General features: G+C 54.4%; 1 protein-coding gene across 2 annotated transcripts in view; it reads right to left on the bottom strand.

Moving 5' to 3' along the window:
* SDK1 (sidekick cell adhesion molecule 1) overlaps positions 1–22061 on the bottom strand; it is a 982307-nt gene that overhangs the window by 111582 nt on the left and 848664 nt on the right. For both annotated transcript variants that reach the window (XM_030933228.1, XM_030933229.1), the window contains 4 exons: positions 18753–18947; positions 15149–15350; positions 5896–5999; positions 2636–2706 (listed from right to left, as the gene is read on the bottom strand). In XM_030933228.1, the coding sequence (XP_030789088.1) occupies positions 2636–2706; positions 5896–5999; positions 15149–15350; positions 18753–18947 (572 nt within the window). The remainder of the gene's footprint in view (positions 1–2635; positions 2707–5895; positions 6000–15148; positions 15351–18752; positions 18948–22061) is intronic.

Here is a 22061-nt window from a genome sequence, read left to right as displayed (position 1 = left end):
TATAGAGTGCCAATGTTCTTGTGGTCGACCGTGTTGGTGCAGGTTAGGAAACGAGCACTTGGGACTTTGCGTTTCCATTTTGAACGTCTCTGACCTCCCACTGGAGACCCTCATGGGAGTCAGGGCTGAAGCTCGGGTCTGGGGGTCTGGTGGGCCCCAAAGACTGGAGATGTTGCATGAGACCTGAGCTCAGCTTTGTGACCTTCTGTTCTTACAAAGGAGGAACCCGGAGCCAGAGGGGCCTCTAAGGGCCACAGTCCCCCGATGGTAAGTTGCGGGTGGGTCCTTTGCCACTTTGCCAGTGGCTCCCAGACAGATCAGGGGCTGTGGCTTCCCAGGGGCAGGGGTGGGGCCCAGGCTGTTTTCTTGGTTCCCACTCTGGGCCCCTTATGCTCTGGTAAGCTCAGCAGGGTTGAGTGCCACAGAAGCGCTCTTCCAGTTCCACCAGGAGACGCTGGGACATTCTTTCATCCCCTGGAAATGTTCCTATCCTACCTAGAGAAGGTAGATCCCTTAGCAAGACAAAGGCAGCCAGGACGCAGCCCCGCACACCTCCACGGACACTTGAAGGAGATTACACGCTTTTCACAGACCCCAGCTTGTTAAACGCCCACTCTCCATCCCTCAGACAAGTGGCAGTAGCAAGTGATATGCGGGTGAATCACATAAATTGCCACTTTCATACTTAAAACATAGTCATATTTCATAGGATCATATGGCAAGATGGGGGAAGCAGAGCCCCTCCCAAGCTCCTCCGGCTGGCCCCACCCACGGCCCAGCCAGGCTCTGCTCACTGGGTTCCTCTCTTGCATCTCTAGCACCACACACCTCAAGCCCATGCCCAGGAAGGCTGAGGCTGGCGCTGCTCACTCAGCATGTCTCTCTCCCGGCCCAGCAGGCATCTCTGGCACCTGCTGTCCTAGCCTGGGCCTCGTCCTTCGTGCTGCAGAGTGAAGCCACTGCTCCTTGGAGTGGCCCCTCTGCAGGGCCCTGGAAGACACTCTGTCTGGGACACCTTCTGGTGGTCTCGGCTGTGTTTCCCAGCATCCCTTCCATTTCCCGCAGCCCCTCCTTTCCACAGAACCCCTTCCTGTCTCCCTCGTACCAGTGGAGGGCATGTGGCTGGGAAACTCCCTCGCTCTCCAAGGCCATGTCCAGACCATTGTTCTCCTCTTGATTTTCTCCTGATTTCCCGAACCATCATTCCCACCTGCTGCCTCGGGCACCCTGCCATTGTCCTTGAGGACAGCATCAGCTCCGAGGAAAAATCTCGCGTCCATCAGACCGCCCTCCCGACCCCAGCCCAACCCCAGCTCCCAGCAGCCACTCCTAGGCTGACCTGGCCTCACGCTGCACCCGCCCCACGCCAGCCCCATCCTACCATGTTCCCAGCTCCCTGGCAAGGCAGCCCCCACTCTGGCCTCGGGAACTTCCCTGCGGGCCAGAAGCTTCGACTCTGCGCTCGTGCTTGGCCCCCTGCCCGTCCGTCTGTTGTGTCTGTTACCAGCCAAGTTCCAGCCCTCAGGAAACTCAACATCTGCCTGCCCCGGACCCGGGCCACACGGCGCAGCTCCCCACCCCACTCTTCAGCTGGGATCGCCCTGGGGCCTGCAGCTCTTCCTTTGGCAGTTCTGTCCCTCTGTTATATTTGTCATCAATGTACTCGTTAGTAAGCATTGCCCAAAATTGAAACTAATGGAAAGAGACGGCAGCGTGTCTTTCAATGCCTTACCGGAGCATTGCTGAGCAGGCCCACCAAGGAGTCTGTGATTATCTGGAAGAACATGCCTTTGTTTGACTCACCGCGCACTGGAGATTAAAGACCCAGACTTAGCCAGGCACAGAGGCTCACGTCTATAATCCCAGCACTTCAGGAGACTGAGGCGGGTGGATCACCTGAAGTCAGGAGTTCAAGACCAGCCTGGACAACATGGTGAAACCCCGTCTCCACTAAAAATACAAAAGTTGGGTGTAGGGGCATGCGCCTGTAATCTCAGCTACTTGGGAGGCTGACGCAGAAGAATCGCTTGAACACGGGAGGCAGAGGTTGCAGTGAGCCTAGATTGTGCCATTGCACTCCAGCCTGGTGACAGAGCAAGACTCCGTCCCAAAATAAGAATGTAATAATAAAAATAATAATAATAATAAATAAAGACCCAGACTTCGAGAAAATATGTACAATCCGGTAGTTAAATTTTGTCTGGTTGCAAATGACTTCTCTAGAAAAGCTAACTCCAGCGGTTGCAGTTTTACTGCCCTGTAGGGCAATAACCAATTTGTGTATACATAGAAACCTTGCTCCTATGTCCTCGGTGAAATGCCGAGACATACCCAGTTCCTCCAGCGCTCTCAGACTGACCTCCCCATCCTGCCCGTCCCTCCCGAAAAAGGGGAGTCAAGTTCACTCTCTGCATGCATCGCAGCCCTGCTCCCAATGTTTTGGAAATTACACTGAGATGATAACTGACACCATTTCCCCCTTGCGTTTGTGAGTCTGAGGGGGTGTCTCCTTGGTTCTACTCTCAAACGCTTAGCTCAGGGCTCCGCCTGAAGTCCATGTCCAGCCATCGTGGCTGAACGTGCAGGGAAATGAGAACACATTTGACAAAATGCACGTGATTCCCCGCGCTCTTACCTGCCACTGTATCAGGACAGAGGACGTGGTGTGTGGCGTCGCTGAGACGGATCCCGGGGGCTCTCCTGGAACTGAAACACACAGGAGAGAAAAGCAGGGATCAGGGTGGTTGTTATGGTCTGCCGCCCTTCCCAGGGCCACCCTCAGGGAGTGTGGGAGGCTGATGAGCCCTGCCTCCTTCCTTCTCCAGGGGTCCCCTTCTCCTGCCCTTCCTTGGGGCTTCCCGGAGCTTCTCCTTCAAAGCCTGTGCCCAGGATAGGAGGAACCCAACCCTAACAATGGCCCTGAGAAACAGATCCAGACTGGGCTCTCCCTGTGGTGGACATTCTGAGAGCCACCCCTCCAGAGAGGCTGTCCTGGAGCTCTCTGGCCCGAGACCTTCCCTGCAGGGCTCAGATCTTCTGGGAGAGGCAGGGAACATATCTTTTTTTTTTTTTTTTTTTTAGATACCTAGGTGAGAGCTACTTTTCCTGAATAGGACACATGATCATGCCAGGTCACTTGGTTTGAAACACTAAAGGGCTATCAGGAAAGGGGGTCAATTTCTGGTGAGGCTGCAGCTGGCTGGGACAGCAGGGTGAAGTAAAGAGGGATCTGCCATGGTTCTGCTCTGCTCTCTGGAGGGACAAGGTTGGTTTGACCTCTGCCCATGGCCATGCCCTGCACTCTGGCCAAACTAAACTTTTTGTCATCTGCCACATCCAAGAGACCTTCTGTGCCCCTCTTCCCTGCCTCCTCTGCTCCCTCCAAATCTGTGTGGTCCTGTCTTGGCATATTGAACTGAATTCTTATGTCTCCCCAGCTGTAAGATCCTGGGGGTCCAGCAGAAGCACGATACGCATTCTGCATCCAGTCCATATTCACTGAACGGAATGAGGATGTTCTTCCCACAGGCCCGCTTGTGCATCTAGCAGATGCCTCTCCACTCAGAACCCAAGATTGGGTCCCAGGGTCACCTGCTCTGTGATTTTCCTCTGGACCTGAGAGGCACCCCCTTGTCAGCCCTGGCCGTGCCTGCATCAGTCACACCTCCACCGTCCCTGTTCTGCTTTAGGAATGGGTCTCCCTCCAACCCTCTTAATCTCCTGTGGTTCCAGTTTAATGGTGGGCCCTCTAGCCAGCTTCCTGACAGCCCTGGTGACACAGCAGTGCCATTACAGGGAGTTCTCAATGTCCTCGAGTTGTGAGGTTGTGCAGTGAAATATAAATCACTGTAAGAAGACACTGTTCATCAGTAAACTGTACACATACTCAGAGGACTCTCCCTATCATGCCAAGGGTTTCCCAACCCCTGGAGAGAGTCTGTGCCTGCCAATCTCTAGATAGTGTAAGACAATACAACACAAATACAATGCAAATCCATTGCAAAAAGAAAACTGCACATCCCGGGAAAGACGATTGACAAGATAGGTGCATCAAAGCCCAATTTGAATATCAAAGGATAAGAAAGGCCTCCGGAGTCTGAAGAGGCCCTTGAATATTTTTTTCAACAATGGTCCTTTTGGATGCCACCCTGGAGGGCAAAGGAGGCTGTTGCACTTTGCTGTCACACAATCTGTCAGAGAGATTATGACAATGACATCAGCTCGTGTGGGTTTTTGTCCTTTATTCTAAGATTTAGTGCTTAGTTGCAAACATTACCTCAACTGTGTTAAAGGTAAGGTTAAAATGAATGCATTTATATAGTGTTTGTTTTGTAATTTGGTTGCTGCAAAGCCTTTCCCTTGTGGTTTAGTGTGACATTTGGTCTCCACTTTAAGTGGGGAAGGCTTGTCCAGTTACAAGTAGCCTGGGCCTCCAGGTTTGCTACAATAAAGCTGTGCAGTATTTGCATGTAACCTGCACACATCCTCCTGAATACTGTAAATCATTTCTAGGTTACTCATCAGTCCTCCTGCAATCAATGTTCTAATTTGTAACACTGTTATATAACAATGTTGCAATGTTATAATTGTAGGCACCCTTATGAGTAACCTAGAAATTGTACAATGTCATAATACTCTCCAAACAAATACATAGTTGTTACACTGTATTTCTTTAATTTGTATTTTTAACTTTTTTCCTGAACATTTCAATCCACAGTTGGTTGAATCCAAGGATGTGGGACCCTTGGACAGTGAGCTCCTGGGACTGATCCCAGTTCCTCAGGGCCCAGCAGGGCTCACTAAGGCCCTGGACCACCCCATACACCCAGGGCGGCTCCTCTCCTCCTCACTGGCTTTCCCCACAGCTCCAATAAATCCCAGGATTTGTGCTCAGAAAACAGTTGGGCGAGAGGCAGGAGCCACAGAAGCCAGACAGTGCTTTTCTAGGGGCAGGTGCACTTTTCCTGGAAGCACAGCTGGCGCCTGTTGGAGGCTCCTGCGGGTTCTGCTCTGCTGGGAGTGCAGGGTTTGCAGCAAAACAGCCTCTATGAGTTGCTGAGAAGCCAGGAATGGTTTGCTCAACTCCTCTGCTGGTCCCTGAGGCCAAGGGAGGCCTGTGCGGGAGAAGCCACACTTCCAGGTCATCAAGAGAGCAGAACGGAAGATGTGAGGTCACAGGGTGAGCCAGTTGGAAACTGGTTTATTGGAAAATTCTTCCACTGGAGCGTTAAATGGAAAAGACAGTGCTTTGGGGGTCGGCTGCGGGAATGATGATGAAGCGCTGCTGGGTGAACTAAGTGCTGGGTTTCCGGCCTGGGAGCTGAGCTATTCCCCACCATCCATTCTTTTCCATCCCACCTGTCCTGTGATCACCACTGGACGTGGCTGATAGAGCTGCCTCCTGGGCTTGCCACAGGCCTGGGCCACACAGAATGACAATCCATCTTCAGGCCCAACACCGCCGAGATAGGATGGAGCAGGTGAAACCACCACCTGGAGCTCTAAGGAGACCGCACTTCCCATCACTTACCTGCGCTGTTGTCAGAGAGTGGCTCGTGAATGAGAAAAACTGGGAAAATCTCTTAAAACCCAGCTACCCACTGACATTTATTTTTAATGACCCTATCAATTATTCAATTTCTGGGATGCTAATGGATAGCAGGGGCTTTGGAAGCCAATCAAAGAGCCTTCCATTCCATTTGGAAGCCCTTGAAACCTTGATTTATGACCACAGGCTGTGCGGAAACCCTCCGAGCTGTCTGTCACTAATGGAATTCTACTGCTTGCCACCGCTCCCTGGTGACCCCTTCCTGGCTCAAGACGAAAGTGGGGCCTAAGTGTCTCGGGCTCCAGGGGCAGTGGCCAGGAACGCAGTCTGGGCCCCGGGTTGCTCACCATCCTGCAGCGTGGTCACCGCCTCTGTCTCCGAACTGAAGTCGCTGTCCCCAATGTCATTGGTAGCTTTCAGGCGCAGCTTGTAGGAGGTGAAGGGCCTCAGTCTGCAATGTGGAAGAGACCGTGACTGCCGGGGCCCTGCCTCCCTGTCCTGCCCTCAGGTGCTCCTGGTGGAGCCCTGGGAAGAGGGGCAAATCCCTCCCCTGCCCTGAGAGCTCTGGCCTCCTGTGTGGGCCCGAGACAGGTCAGCAAGGAGGCTGTTCTTGGGTTGGACTCAATCACTTCCCAGGTGCAGTGAGCAGGGGCTTTAAGAGGACCCTGGACCTGTCCTGGGAGAAGCCTTTGAACACCTGGATGGTCGAAATCCTCAGGGAGAAAGGAGTTGCACAGAGGGCAGTGAGTGTAGGCGTCCTGGCCAGGGGGAAGATTCTGCTCAGGGCTCCTTGGGGAGGCACTGCCAACCCCTCACTGGAGCCACCTCTGCCACTCCGGTGGGTACCTCACTGTTCTCCAAGGGATCCAGAGAATTCCTCAGGAAGTGCTAACTCCCCGGGCCCTTGTGCTGATCCGGAGCGTAAAATGAGTTCCCGCCTGATTCCCACGCTCCGTCCTCCTGGAGCTCTTTACTGGCCAGGCCCAGCCTTGCAGGGCTCTCTAGGGTCCACTTCCTGCCCGGCTGCAGGCAGAGACCCATCGGCCCCGCATCCCTACCATTCGCTGGGGCTGACATGGTGCCAGGCACTTGGCAAGTGCAACCCCTTCCAACCCACGCGAGCTCTGGGAGAGGAGGCATCATTATTCCCATTTCGAGGATGATAAAATGGAGGCCCATTGCTGCAGGACCAGTAAATGGCAACAGTCACATGTCACTTTACAAAAGACCACATCCTGTCAAGCATCCAAGTGAAAAATGCCCCCAGCCCTTCGTTGGAGATTTTAACGGGACTAATGCTTCCCTGAGGTGCCTTCCGGTGTTAGCACTTCAGGCCTACTTCCATCTGCTCACCCACCTTCCTTCCTCCCTTTCTTCCTCCCTCCCTCCCCTCCTTCCTGCCTTCTCTCCCTTCTTTCTCCCTTCCTGCTTTCCTTCCTTCCTTCTTCCCTTCCCTCCTTCCTTCTCTCCCTTTCACCTCCCTTCTCTCCTTCCTTTTCTCTTCCCTTCCATTCCCTCCTTCCTTTCCTTTCTTACTCCTTCCTTCCTTCCCTTTCTTCTTCCCTTCCCTCCTTCCTTTCTTCATTCCTCCCTCCCTCCCCTCATTCCTTCTTTCTCTCTCTTCTTCCTCCCTTCCCACTTTCTTTCCTTCCTTCTTCCCTTCCCTCCTTCCTTCTCTCCCTTCCACCTCCCTTCCCTCCTTCCTTTTCCCTCCCTTTTCTTCATTTCCTTTTTCCTTCCTTCCTTCCTTCCATCCGTCCAGCTATTCCACATGCAATGGGTCTCCTGTGCCAAGCCCCATGCCATGTCTGAGACTAAGACTTCAGCCAAACTCTTTTGTGCAGATGATGCTGGGATCTTGGTGAAGCCCTAGCTGGTCAGGGACCTGCCCTGCAGCCCATGCATGCTCAGTCACTGGCTGGTTCCTCTCAGATGCCCTTTATTTGACTTCTGAATGAGCAAGTGAGGAAGCTGCTCTGTTCTCCTCCCTGGCGGGCAGTGGCTCTTCATAGATGAGGGCTCCACCCTCCTCAGTTTCCAGCCCAGAAAACTCGGGGTGCCTCAAGACTCTCAACCTCTATTACTCATGTCTAAAAGTCTCCTCAACTATCACTGTAAGCCGAAGCCCTCATCACCTGAAAACCAGTCTTCTGTCCTCACTCCCAATGGAATCTGTAAACCAGTGGCTTTCAAATGGAACCTTGTGGATCTCCAGGACTCTGAAGCCTCTGACATCCAGAGCCCCACATGGCCCGTATCAGCCAACAGCAGCTCCATGCCCATCGGGTTTATGCATTTGGGTTGGGTCATATTTGGTTTAAGGGAAGGATTCTGCTTTTTAGAAAACTGATAACCATTTTTGGAAATCATGATCAGATGCTATTCCTGCTTTCAGGTCCCCATCCTGCCTAAGACCAGGTGACAGTGTTTCTCTACCAGTTTACACCTCAAGGCATCTTTTTCCACTGCAACCCTCCAGAACCTGGTCTGATCTTGCTACTTCCCAGTCCCTGACTGCAGGCACATCTCAGCCCCTCTGCATTCAGCGTCCACAACTGGAAAAATAGCCACAGGAGGCAGCTGGCCTTGGCCCCAGCTTTAATGGAGATGCTTCTGAAGTCCGACCATAAAATGACCTTTGCTCCAGGTTTCTGGGAGATAGCCTTTGCTAAGTTAAAACAAACCATCTCCTCTCTGTTCCTAGCACCCTAGGAGTTATTTTGTCTCGTCTGGGTGATAATCATGTGTTTTCTCCCGTGACCTCCCTACCTCATCCATCTGCGCCGCCCACCATAGCCCCACTGGCTCCTTCTCCTGTACCAGGAGGCAGCAGAATGGGCATTAGGAACGTGGACCCCAAATTAAAACTGCCTGGCTTCTACCTCCCAGTTAACCTGGGACAGCATACTTTGCCTCAGTTTCCTTATCTGGGCTGATAATAGCACAGGCATCATGAAACGGATATGAGGCTTAAACTCAGGTGAGGCACTCAGCAGAGAGTCAGGCATGTGGTGCAAGCTTGCTACGGATCAGCTGTTCCCATGGACCTGTAAGCATTCGCTGAGATGGCCCTGCCCTGTGTCTCCTGTGCCCTGTTCCTTCCCTTCATCTTCTGCATCATGATGGGTGACATTTCCCTGATGACTGTCTGTCTTTACAAGACTCAGCATCCACGAGGACAGGGACTGAGTCGGCCTCCTTTCCTGCTGTACCCCAAGAGCCAAGAACACCCAGGAGGCGCTCAGCAGATCTGTGAGAGGAAGGATTGAATAAGGACGCTATTCCCCATTGCTGAAGTTTCTCGGGGTGGGGAGGGGGGTTGCCTATGAGGACATATAAATACCAGAGTCACATCTGACACACAGTAGATGTTGCAGAAATGATGTGTTTACTTATTTATTTATTTACGATTATGCTTACTTATTGATGTATTTGCTTTCTCACTGGCCTCTGGCATTGAATTGTAATTATACTCAGCACTGCACTGTTTAGTACTTCACGCTTTGCTATGATTTGGGGGTTTGGAGCCACACTGCAAGCTCCTTGAAACCCCTCTTTCTCCACTGTCCTGCCTGGATCTGGCACTGAGTCAGGCACACATGGTGTGCCGTAAATACGTGTCAGGTGGCTGGACAAATCAGCCTGGCTCCCAGACAAATGGGGTCGGGTGCGCAGGAGGACAGACAGCAGAGTTCCTAGCGTGAGGCCTGTGTTTTGCCGGACTCACTTCATTCAACAAGGATTGATTAAGTGTCTTTGCGAGCTGCAGGGAACACAGAATGCGGATCTGCGGGAGGTAACCCTCTCGGTGGAAGCCACACCAGTGCCCTGAAACCAGGCAGAATGCAGCTCCAGCAGCCTATGGGAGGAGCAGACCCACTGCCCAAATAAGACAGGCAGCAGGCAGAGCTATCATCCCCTCTCCTGGCCCTGCAGTCCTAGACGGTAGCGTCCTCTGTGCACTCACCCCAACCTGCCTCTTCACTTCCCTGCAGCGCTGCTCTTGTGGATGACTGGTCTACCTCCTAGGCCAAATGTCTGATCCTTGAGCCCCCCGCCCCCATTGCTCCTGCCACGCTCCCTCCTGTGGCAGAGCAGGACTTTGGTGACTCCTTGATAAAGGAACAAACGCCCACAGGATGCAAGAACACCCTCCTGCAACCCTTCTAACTCCCCCTAGTTCTGCACTCTGTTCATGCTTCCAAGCCAGCCCAAAACTCTGCTTTGGAGTGGGCCTGGCAGGATTCCAATGCTGGCTCTGCCACTACTCACTGGAGCAAGTCAGTGTCTGAGAGCCTCGCTGTATTCGGCTATGGACACGGAGATAGCAGCACCCGGGCTTCCAGGGCTGTTGTGAAAATGACATCGCATCACCCATCGTCATGGAGTCGGGTGGATCGTGGCGCACAGCAGGCAATGAATAAACGTGATGTGCTTTTTCCTGTCTTCCCGAAAGCTTTCTCTGGCTCCCCTGCCCCGGAGCCCTCACTCATCCCCAGGAAGCATCGACGCTGCCTGGTGCCCCATCCCGGGCCTTTGCTCATTCTCCGTGCCTCACTTCCCAAATCTCCGTGTGCAAACTCAGAAGCTGGATAGATTTAGGGCTATTTTTGAGAAAACATCTGCCATCTAATCTCTTTCTTCTAATCATCCCAAACTCAGGAAATAAATAATGTGGGTAATACAGGACCCTCACCATCTGAACTTGCTATCAGAACTCTTGCTACCCCAAATCAATAACCAATCTATTCAGAAAGCCAGTTAGTACTCGTACTGCCTCAGATGGCTAATCACATACACAAACTTGACCTCTACAGCCAAAGTGTTCTGGAATGGGCGTCGGGGAAGGACACAGCTTAAGTTCCATGTTCCTGCCTCAGAGCTAAATGCAGAGTCTTAAACAGGAGGAGCTCCATTCATTCATTTTGGTTCTAATATAAAATGGATGAGTGCTGAGCATCTTTCTAAAGCGATTCACTGCTGTCTTTATTTGCTTATCTGAAAGGCACTAAAAACGTTTCTTAAGAATTCACTATTGGCCGGGCCTGGTAGCCCATGCCTGTAATCCCAGTACTTTGGGAGGCTGAGGTGAGAGAATTATTTGAGGTCAGGAGTTTGAGACCAGCTTGGGCAACACAGTGAGACCCTGTTTCTAAAAAAAAAAATTTAAACATTAGCCAGGCATGATAGCATATGCCCGTAGCCTTAGCTACCCAGGAGGCTGAGACAGGAGGGTATGTTGAGCCCGGGAGTTGGAGGCTGCAGTGAGCGATGATGGAGCTACTGCACTCCAGCTCGGGTGACAGACAAAAACAAATAACCAACCAACCAACCAAACACAAACACTTAGACCTCACTATTGTATCACAAAGAATATCAAGCTCATGTATCACATCCTTGGCCAAGTCCATCTGATTCTTTTTTTTCTTCTTTTGAGACGAAGTCTCACTCTCTCGCCCCGGCTAGAGTGCAGTAGCGCACTCTCGGCTCACTGCAATCTCCGCTGCCCAGGTTCGAGCAATTCTCCTGTCTCAGCCCCCTGAGTAGCTCGGGTTACAGGCGCCCACCACCACAACTGGCTAATTTTTGTATTTTTAGTAGAGAGACGGGGTTTCACCATGTTAGCCAGGCTGGGCTCAAACTCCTGACCTCATGATCCATCCTCCTGCCTCAGCCTCCCAAAGTGCAGGGATTACAGGCATGAGCCACCACACTCAGTTCATCTGAGTCTTAAATAATGGTATTTTAAAAAATTACATTATATGGAAAAAGAAAAAAGAAAAAAAAGGAAGGAAGGAAGGAAGGAAGGAAGGAAGGAAGGAAGGAAGGAAGGAAGGAAGGAAGTCACCCGAATGGAGCCAGGGCCATTGTGCTGACATTCATTGAGTCCCTGCTGTTTTCCATGCTCGTTCCCTCCGAGCCTTTCTGTCTTCTGTTTGGACCCCCTGCACCTATCCCACAGGAGAGCTCAGAGGAGGAGCTGAGCCTATCACTATCGGACACACAGCTACCCCCTGAGCCCACACATCAGGACCTCCAGAACCTCCAAGTCACACTGGGCTCAGAGCCCTTCTCTTCTTCCTTTCTACTGCATTTCTGTGGCTGGCTACCCCGTCTCACTTCAACCATCAACCAGACACTGGCAATGCCTGAACACGTCTCAGACCCAACGCCTCTCCCTGGGGGTCTAGACCCATATTCCCTGCACGTAGTCATGGTCACCAAATTTAGACAGTTAAACTCTTTACGTTTTTTGGATACTTGCAGATTTCACACAACTGGTGAAAGTAAAATGTAGCTGTCAGGAGTATTAAACAGGAAGGGAGATTACACTGTGGCAGTGTACAAAATATCGCCTTCCTGGGATTCTCCTGTGACATGTTCTCTATTGATAGGCAGAGGAAGCATCTGTCCTAGTTATGGTCCATTAGGAAATTGACAGCGGTATCTCCTATACCAAATTAAACTGTCTGTCCTGAAACATGGACCTCTCCTTTCCAGCATGAAGTCCCAGGCACACAATTACTCTGTTTGGTTTCAGAAGCCTTCAGGAATAGTGGTATGATTTTTTTTTTTTCCTTCTTTTAGATAGTTATACAAAGGATGAGGTTATTTCTACCTGTGAACACACTGCCAATTAAGCTAAGCATCCTGTGTATTTTGTTAAGTCAGGCTAGGCGTACCCGGCCACACTCCCCTGACCCTCGGGGCTGTGCCAGGAGAATTCCAGGGCTCCGGGAGGATGGCATCTGCCACTAGGAGTGCCTTCCTCTGGAGGGAAGAGAACTGTGCCTCTCGAGTTCTGTTGCTGTTGCTCAAAGGGCAAGTGAGATGCCGGCAGGAACCTGGCGGACACTCTGACTATTCCAATTGCCTTATTTCTTGGCTGCCAGTTCGCTGGTGGTCAGTAATGAGGCAAACCTTGGACTCACAGAGCTGGAGGGAACAGCAGGATCCCTGCTCCAGCCCTGCCTTTCACAGATGAGAAGTCAGAGTCCTAGCAGGCAGCCAAGGGCTGGACTTTTCCAAGGCCACGTGGCTATTAAGGAGAGACTGACTGCAGAAAGCTTGGTGTTCAGATGCACACGGGTTGGGTTTTCAGATGTTGCTGACGCTTGTAAATTAACTGCAGGACCTGGATTGTGTCTATGGAGCCTTGACCTCTGGCTCCCAGAATGTGACAAGTACAAAAACCTCAGGAAATATCCTTTCCATTTAGAGACGTCGAGGCACCCGCATATGCGTTACTTAAGACATCTCTGCCTCAATGTCTGCGTGTGTAAAATGGGGATAGTGAGAAGTCTGGTCTGTGTGTTCACACAGCTGTTATGAACATCGTATGAAATGACAGATGGAAGTGGTGTTGAAAATGACAGGTGCTGGACAGGATGAGGGATTCCGGCAATGATGATGGTGATGAGGATGGCGGTGGCGGTGGCGGTGGTGGTGAAGTCCTGTCAAAGCTTTAACTGTCTGGAAGCTGAGTGACTAGAACACCAGGGAAAACACCTCAGAGGGAACATCAAGCTGGAGCTGCTGCAGCCTCGTTTTCCTAACATGAGGGGCATAACCACAGTTGTGGGGATGGAACAACTTTTCTAAATTCCAGCCTGCCAGCATACGGACCTCACCAGATGCTGTGCCCTGCACGGGGGAGGCCAGGCAGTGGCTCTGGCCCTGCTGCGAACAAGCCCTGTGTGCACGGACCATTCCACCTCGATTTTCAGAAGAGCAGAGGGCTGCTTGGACCATGAGATTGGATAGGGTGACTGTGCCAGGGTGGGTCCTTTGGGGCTGCAGAGAGCTGGAGCTGTGCACTGGGGCACTGGCTTCCTTGTTGGTCTGTGGTCTCCAATGGGGGCCTGGGAGCTGCAGCATGGGTTCCATGGGTTCCCGCAGCATGGCTGACCCTTCTTGGGCTGCTCAGGGACTCTGGTCAGGATTTGCATTTGACACCCAGCTGTGCCTCCTGGGGAAACCGTGTGGGGCTGGCAAAGGTGACACTGGCATCCATGACCATGACCGCCCAGAGGGCCTTATCATCATCTCCAAACCTTGCAACTCAAAGGCCAGGGAGCTGAAGACGCCCGAGAACCCGTCACCTGCCCCAGATCACTCAACGGCAAGCGACAGAAGCCAGGCTGAGCCTGCACAGTTCCAGCTTCACAGCTCTGTACCGAGATGCCCGGCGGGCCACCCCTCCCTGGGCAAGTGCTTCACCTCCGTCATGGGCCTGGTCCTCAAGCCAGGGATGGGGGTTTTGGATGTTTCTCCTCTCTTTGAAACCCCCGTTGTCATATCTAGGACCAGCGACACCCATACTCCAATCAGCCCTCACTCCAAAGTCTGAACTTTGCCCCCAGGGCAGAGTAGGGCAAGGGTGGTGTTCTCAGGAGCTGCCAGGGGCTTCACCTGAGACCTGCCTCCCTCCCTACATTCAGGTTCAGCCAGGCAGGGCTGAGATGGGCAGCCTCCAAGATGAAGGCGGCTGGGCGCCACGGAGGCTGGGCGGGGGCTATGGGCAAGCGAGCAACTTTTCTGGCCGTGGTCTTCCTCTGTAAAGCGGGATCATGGTCTCGCCTCACTGGGTGACTGTAGGGACGCAGAGCTGACCTATGTGACCATCTGAGAGACAGAGGAAGCTCGGCCAGCCTGGAGACGACCATCTCGTCCCCTCCACCCTCTTAGGCATTGGTGCAGGCTCCAGAGCCCTTGGACGCGGAGGGACTCACTCTAAGAGCCCCACTCCACAGCCTGGAGTGTGAGCTCAGCAACAGGGGACCAAACTCTGGGCTGATGAGAAGCACAAGGCAGGTGTCCCAGGTGGCCCTGCCCGGGCAGGGCCTGCAAACCCGACAGGCCCCAGGAGGGCCTAGGCAGGACACATGGTGAGGGTGCGGGACTCCTGGGGTGGCTTCCAAGCCCTAGGACACCCATCTGTGTGACTGTGGGAGTTTCCTTGGCTGTAAAGAGTGGGTGAGTCTGTAACCGCAGTCGTGAGGACCCTGGAGGACCCACAGGACACCGCTGCTACTGTCAATGCAACCCTCTCCCATGCTGAGCCCAGAGGTCCAGTAAATAACTGAGTGTATGGATTCTTGTCTTGTCCCAGGCATGCCCTCCCATCTCCCCATCAGCCATCACTAAGGAAGCACAGCACTCGTGGTGCCATCCATCTCCCTGCTGCTTCGAGAACGCAAGGGGATGCAATGTCCCTCCAGCCCTGGACACCTGAGGCCGACCCAGCCCTCCTCCACATGGTCCCCTCCCCATTGCCAGTATTGGGAGGGGCTAGGACACTAGCCCACATGTCCAGCCCACCCCCCATCACCCTTGCCTCGCCAATCCCTGGGTCCTGGGGTGTTCAAACCAGCCCAGGAAGTTTGAGACTCCAGGAAGGGGCTAGGGGTGGGCCCTTGGAGGTGGCTCCAGGATCCAGGAGTTCTGGGATTCCCAGCATGGGGAGTGTCAAAAAGAAAGGGGGCCTGTGCTCTCAGGGGTGTGCCTGCTTGGCCCACACAGACACCCCACTAGCTGGACAGGAGCTGGCTGGAGGCGGCCGGGGCACTGTTCCTGGTGGGCGGGGGGTCCTCTCAGTACCTGTCAATGATGCAGGCTGTGGCCTCATGGCTGATGGATGAGGAGTAGGTCTGCCACTCGCCCCGGGGCAGCTCTCGCACCTGCACGGTGAAGTACCGGATAGGGGAGGCCCCATCGCTGCCCGGGACCCACTGGAGCCGGAGGCTGCGCGCGGTCACTTCTGCCTGGGGTACCAGGAGCTCTCTGGGGGGTGCCGGCCGCTCTGCAACCATATGAGGACAGACCAGGGACATGTGAGAGGCTGCCCTTCCCAAGGAGGATCCCCAGGAGATCGCTCTGTTGCCAGGTTGGAGTGCAGTGGTGTGATCTCACCTCACTGCAATCTCTGCCTCCCGGGTTCAAGGGATTCTCCTGCCTCAGCCTCCTGAGTAACTAGGACTACTAGCATGTGCCACGACACCCAGCTAATTTTTGTATTTTTAGTAGAGACAGGGTTTCACCATGTTGGCCAGGATGGTCTTAATTTCTTGACCTCGTGATCTGCCCGCCTTGGCCTCCCAAAGTGCTGGGATTATAGGCGTGAACCACCACACCCAGCCAAGTAGCTGTCTTAAGGCTGACTTTGGATGCACTACTCGTAGAGACTAACAGAGAGGAACAAAGCCACATAGGGGTCCCTAGGCTGCCAGACCACCAGGCATTGTGTCTGTGATGACTGCTGGGGTCACAGGGTCTTGGGGGCTGCTCCAAGCCCTGTGGTACCTTTGGTCTCTCTTTTTCTGATGTTGGGCTCAGTCCACCTTTAAAGCTGAATTTCCTCCTTCTTGCAGTCACCCAGGGCCTAAAGTATCTATGGCGTCTGCTCAGTGCTGCTGTAGGTGAGGACACCTCTGGGTTGTCACTGCCTCTGGTGTCTGCAGTAGCTTGGATGGGGGATGTGGGGTGCCCGGGGCCAGGTCCGGCCTGGAGTGCCCATCGTCTGCTGCTGCTGTGCCTCCACACCCCATCGATTTCAGCAGAGAAGCCCCGCAGCGGGAGGAATAATTGTTTAATTGTTTATCATGAAGATTATTGATTCTGATTAGAATGCGTGGCGTGTGTAAAGTGGCGATTGATTGTTGGGCCGCAGTGGCGGGTGGGGGAGGAGGCCTCCGGTCTCACTTCATCAGCACTTGCCTCTGTAAGCACACAAGGTGGCCCAGAGTATCCCATTTCAAAGGCTCTCTTGGACTTAGTGGTAACTAGCAAGCCTCTTGGATTCCCTCTCCCTGAGCCACGAGGATGGAGAAGGGGGGCCCCCGATGGAAAATCTCCGAAATCTCTGGGACCGATTATCAGGTGGCATAATGTGGGGTGGGACAGTGGGGCAGGACTGCGGGGTGGGACTGTGAGGCGGGACACGGGGAAATAAGGGGACCTGCTGTGAGACCGTCTGTGATGCACCTGCACACGTGCCTGGCTCGTGGGAGGGGCACAGTCAATACTTAAGATAAATGAACCATAAAACCACACGAATACATTAGAGAATGAAGTCAAAATGTTTGCTTGGGAGAGCCATTACCATCTTCCTGAGAAGCCTTGAGTGCTGATACCTGAGGTGGCAGCAGGGCGATGAGGGCACCTGTTTCACAGGGCACCTTTTCCATGTGCTTTAATTGCAGAAGCACCTCGGGTGTCTGTGGTGACTGAGGGCTTTTGTCTCTCCAGCTAATAACATTAATAATGATAGTGGTAGTGGTCATGGAAGGGATGTGCTTTCATTGAATGCTATGGGAGGACAAAAGGCAGGGGCTCACACCTGCAACCCCAGAGCTTTGGGAGGCTAAGGTGGGAGGATCGCTTGAGCCCAGGAGCTGGAGACCAGCCTGGGCAACATAGTAAGATACCCATTTCTACAAAAATTAAAATAATTAGCTGGATACGGTGGCTCATGCCTGTAACCCCAGCACTTTGGGTGGCCAAGATGGGTATCATGGCAAGACTGTCTCTTCAGAACTTAATTAGCTGGGTGGTGTGGGCCTGCAGTCCCAGCTACTGGGGAGGCAGAGGTGGGAGCATGGCTTGAGTCCAGGCATTCCAGGCTGCGGTGACCTATGATCACATCACTGCACTCCAGCCTGGGCGACAGGGCAAGACCTTGTTTCAAAAATAAAAAAACAAAACAAAAATAGGAGCGTGGCCAGAGCCGTGTGCTCCAAGTGACCCTGCAGCAGTGCCTGGAAGCTCCCTCCCGTCCTCATTCCCACAAGGTCCCTGGGTCTGGCCGCGATGTCAGGACCTGGAGTGGGAGCCGGGGCTGCTGAGGTGAGGGTCCTGTGGCACCAACCCTGGGTGCTGCAAGGCCTGAGGACGTGCGCAGAGCCCACTGAGAAGGGCGCCCGCTATAGACTCATGGAAAGAGTTGGCCTCACGGTGTCGGGGCGGGGATCCAAATCTCAGCTCCACAGTTGTGTGTCTGGGCAAATTAATAAAAGTCTCTCAATTTCCTCCGTCTCATCTTTGGTAAAAATCGGAGTTAAAGACATACTGCTCCGTGTGCTGCAGGGAGGATAGGCCAAGTGCAGTGCACAGAGCACCTGCCCCCGTGCATGAAGCAGGGCCCTGCTCGACCCAACAGTTCTCATCGGGAAGTCAGCTATTTGGAAAACTTATTTACTGAACACCTGCTATGCAGAGGACATGGGTTTAACATCAGAGACTGGGGGCTGCCTTCGGGGAGCTCACTCTCAAGTGTGGTGACTCTGCAGCCTTGCTCCAGGTACTCAGACTCTGTGAGCAACGTTGCTCTCCTTAAACCCGAGACCGTCTCACATGTCTGAGACAGCAGGTGTGAGGCTGAAGATGTGAATGGATGCTCACGTGTCTGAGAGAGCAGGTGTGAGGCTGAAGGTGTGAATGAATGCTCACATGTCTGAGAGAGCAGGTGTGAGGCTGAAGGTGTGAATGCAATGCTCACGCGTCTGAGAGAGCAGGTGTGAGGCTGAAGGTGTGAATGCAATGCTCACATGTCTGAGAGAGCAGGTGTGAGGCTGAAGGTGTGAATGAATGCTCACGTGTCTGAGAGAGCAGGTGTGAGGCTGAAGGTGTGAATGAATGCTCACGTGTCTGAGAGAGCAGGTGTGAGGCTGAAGGTGTGAATGAATGCTCACGTGTCTGAGAGAGCAGGTGTGAGGCTGAAGGTGTGAATGAATGCTCACGTGTCTGAGAGAGCAGGTGTGAGGCTGAAGGTGTGAATGAATGCTCACGTGTCTGAGAGAGCAGGTGTGAGGCTGAAGGTGTGAATGAATGCTCACGTGTCTGAGAGAGCAGGTGTGAGGCTGAAGGTGTGAATGAATGCTCACGTGTCTGAGAGAGCAGGTGTGAGGCTGAAGGTGTGAATGAATGCTCATGTGTCTGAGAGAGCAGGTGTGAGGAAGAAGGTGTGAATGCAATGCTCACGTGTCTGAGAGAGCAGGTGTGAGGCTGAACGTGTGAATGCAATGCTGTTTGATAGTGTGCCCAGCTCCGTGTCGGCTCAGTGGGTGCTTTGTAAATGCTCACATCCCTTCTCTTTCTACGAAGGTAAGGCCGAAGCCTCCCAGGTACCCCACAGACTCCAGAGGGCCTGACTGAGGAAGCGGTGCCTGCCATGTCCGCAGTACCCCTGGGTCCCCCAAGGTCTTACCTCTCTTCTCGGTGGTGATGACCGTGGCCTCCAGCGGCTCCCCCCAGCCCTGCCTTGTCTTGGCAGACAGCCTGAAGATGTATGCGGACTCTGGGGCCAGGTCGGTGGCTGTGAACTGCCTCACCGTGGCGCCGACCTCCACGGTGGTGAAGGTGTGGGGACTGCTGCTGGCCAGGCGGTAGGCAATCTGGTACCCTGTGGGCAGGCGACACAGGAGACAGCTGCTGAGCCACTCACCCACAGCACAGGGAAGCCCTGTGCCCACACCCTGTGCTGACCCCTGGAGTAGAAACCCCGGCAAGGCCATCTGTCTCCCCCATTCCTGGAGGTCACTGCCTGTGCACTGAAGGGTGGTCTTAGGGCTGTGATGAATGGTGGGTTCCACGTGGATTTCCCTGTGAGCTTGTTTCCTGCTCCATCCTTCACCAGAACAAGGTGTGAACATTGGTTCATCTTTCCTGAGGACGCTGGCACACCGCAAGCATGCCACAGGGACCCGGTCCCACCCTGCTCCCCATGGGGCTGCAGAGGGCTGTGCCTTTTCAGTCTCTGCCTCTCCCTCCCTCCTACAGTCTGGCTCTCCCACTCCTTCTCTGAGGAAGCCCTTTAATTCTTGCCAATGGCAGCATGACCTGCCCAGGCAGGACAGCAGCTCCACAGCTGCCATTCCTCCTTCCCTCCTTCGTCTTCCCTGTCTGCCTGCACCTCTGACCCCCAGCTCCCTCCAGGGACCCCGGCAACATCCATCCAGCTCCTTCTGTGGCCCCACCCCTCCTGAGCAGCTCCACCAGGGCAGCTCTGCTTACAGAACCCCCCTGTGCTTCCTAGTTGAGGGAGGGTTCCTGGCTTGCTAAGTTCCTCAACTGGGAGGGGCTTGGGGCTGAGCAGCCGTTCCTTATTAACGATCACCCCTCTCCACTGGCCACCCCAGGCCTCCCCCGCTGGCGTCTGGAGGAGCCTTGTCAATTCTGCAGCTCCAGTCTGCACCCTGCCTGGCTCAGCGACAACGTGTAGTCCAGCGGCTGAGCTCCTGCACTGATTGAAGCCACAAATAATGGGGCGCTGTGGCTTCCAAAAAAATTAATAACTTGGTGTCAAACAAGGGAGGATGCATGGGGGAAGCCTCGCACCCTGGCCTCACCAGTGCTGCCTCTTCGTGGAGTGGCCTCTGCATTGGGGGCTTACCCTCTGTGGGGAGGAGCTGCCGAGCGACCCCACGCTACCTGCCCCCCGCCCTCAGCCTCTGTGCTGGGTGAACCCCTCCCTCTCTCTGCTCTTCCTGCTCTCGGGTCTCTGGCTCACGGACGACTGAGCTCACAGGCATGCTGCCAGCTCCTGTGTCTTGTCACTCATCCAGAGGTTTAACGAGTCCCTCCCCAGCCCGCCATCTGGGAGGTGGGAGGACAATTACACAGAGGTCAGACTTCAAGTGCATCCTTGCATCCGGCCCCAGGCATCACCGATCACTGTCAGCATCGTCATCACCACCACACAGACAGGGACACACGCCCTGCCCTGTCCATGACACCACCACCTCTAGGCCCAGGTGTCTGCAGGACCCTGAACTTAGGCCCCAGAGTGGCCGTCGCAGCTGCTGGCTGCCCTGTCCATGACGCCACCACCTGTAGGCCCAGGTGTCTGCAAGACCCTGAACTTAGGCCCCCAGAGTGGCCGTCACAGCCACTGCCCCGCCCCCAATGGACAGGCTATCCTCCCCACAATGGGGACTGGGTGTCCCAAGACTTCCTGGATGTGGCCCTGCTGGCCTCAGGCCTCCGGCAAGGGTGTCTCTGCTAGAACCCTGTTCCTTCCCAGTCACTGACCGACCGAGGGCAGCCTGTAGACGGTGGCCAGCTCTTCCCCCGGGCCTCCCCTTCCGCCTGCAACTGCGTAGTGAGAGCTGGGAGAGGCCCAGCTTTTCTCCCCAGGCCTCCCATTTCCCCCACCCCTGCACAGTGAGAGTAGGGAGAGGGCCAGCTGTTCTCCCAGGTCTCCCCTTCCTCCCACTCCTGCACAGTGAGAGCTGGCAGAGGGCCAGCTGTTCTCCCAGGCCTCCTGTTTCCCCTGCGCCTGCATAGTGAGGGCTGGGAGAAGGCCAGCTCTCTCCCAGGACTCCCGTTTCCCCCACCCCTCCGTAGTGAGAGCAGGGAGTATGCTGTGCGCACACAATGGAAACCCGGTCTGAGGCTTTGGGGCTGCTGGCCACCCTGCACCCTGACGGTAAGGAAGGCGTAACCACAGCGGCTACACCGCTGGGCACATCCAGACAGAGACCCTGCTGCATCCCTCCAGCGCTTCCCACGCCAGACCCTGACCGCAGGCCTGCCAGGAAGCACACGACTGAGGATGAGGACGAGGCCGTGAAGCTCAGAGAGGGGTCCCCAGCGAGAAAGTGATGAGGGAGCCGGGCTGGAGCCCCACGGGTGCCTACTCTTCCTGGGGGAAGTAAACACCCACGTCGATCCAGTGAGCCAAGAGAGAGCGTCCCCTCGCCAGGCCCCAGTTCCTCGGGACCACGGACCCCAGGGCTCACCACGCAGAAGCGTCCTCTCCAACAGAAGCCAGTGGGCCCCTCAAAGAAGGACATGCCTTTGGGGGCGGACCTCTGGGCTGGAATCCCGCTCTGCCAATCATTCATTGTGTGACTGTGGATGAGCCAAGACGCCTCTCCGAGCCTCAGTTTGCTGGACTACATGGTGCAAGGAGATGACAGGACACCTCACAGGGTGCCAGGAGGGCTCTGGGGGCTCACGGTGGTGATGACGTGGCTGGCACAGCCATGCCTGGTTGCTCCTGGCTTTAGTATTATTACAAAACAATTGTAGTCACGACTTCTCCTTCCTCCTCCAGCTGGCAGGACACTTTCCCTAGCAGTCCCTCGCCCTGTAGTGGCCAGTATGACCAGAGTTATCATTCCTCACACAGTCTTCATGGAACCTCATTCCCAGGACCTGTCTACAGGCATAGATGTGGGGTCAGCACCTTAGGCCCTGCAGTTCCAGGACAGGGTGGTGAGTGCCCACCAGAGGCAGCACAGGGGCCCAGAATAGACATGGCCGAGCCCCCAGCCAGACCCTGAGGAGTGACACCCCCAGCTTTGCAATGCCTGACTGGCTACCTACGACGTGTGCTCAGCACTGAGCAGACCACAGAGCAGGACTCCCTGGGCCGGAGTTTCCCCATGAAGTGTCAATTCCCCAACAGAGTCCTGCTTCCTTGGGGCCAGGAGAATGACCCTAATTCTAAGGTCTCTGGCGGCTGCGTTCTGCCTGGAAAAAGCATCTCTGGCCACAGAATCAATGTTCATCT

Source organism: Rhinopithecus roxellana, chromosome 6 (assembly GCF_007565055.1).
Source record: "Rhinopithecus roxellana isolate Shanxi Qingling chromosome 6, ASM756505v1, whole genome shotgun sequence".
Classification (NCBI taxonomy): Eukaryota; Metazoa; Chordata; class Mammalia; order Primates; family Cercopithecidae; genus Rhinopithecus; species Rhinopithecus roxellana.
Note: the sequence above shows the minus strand (reverse complement) of the source record. Positions and strands in the feature narration are given on the sequence as shown.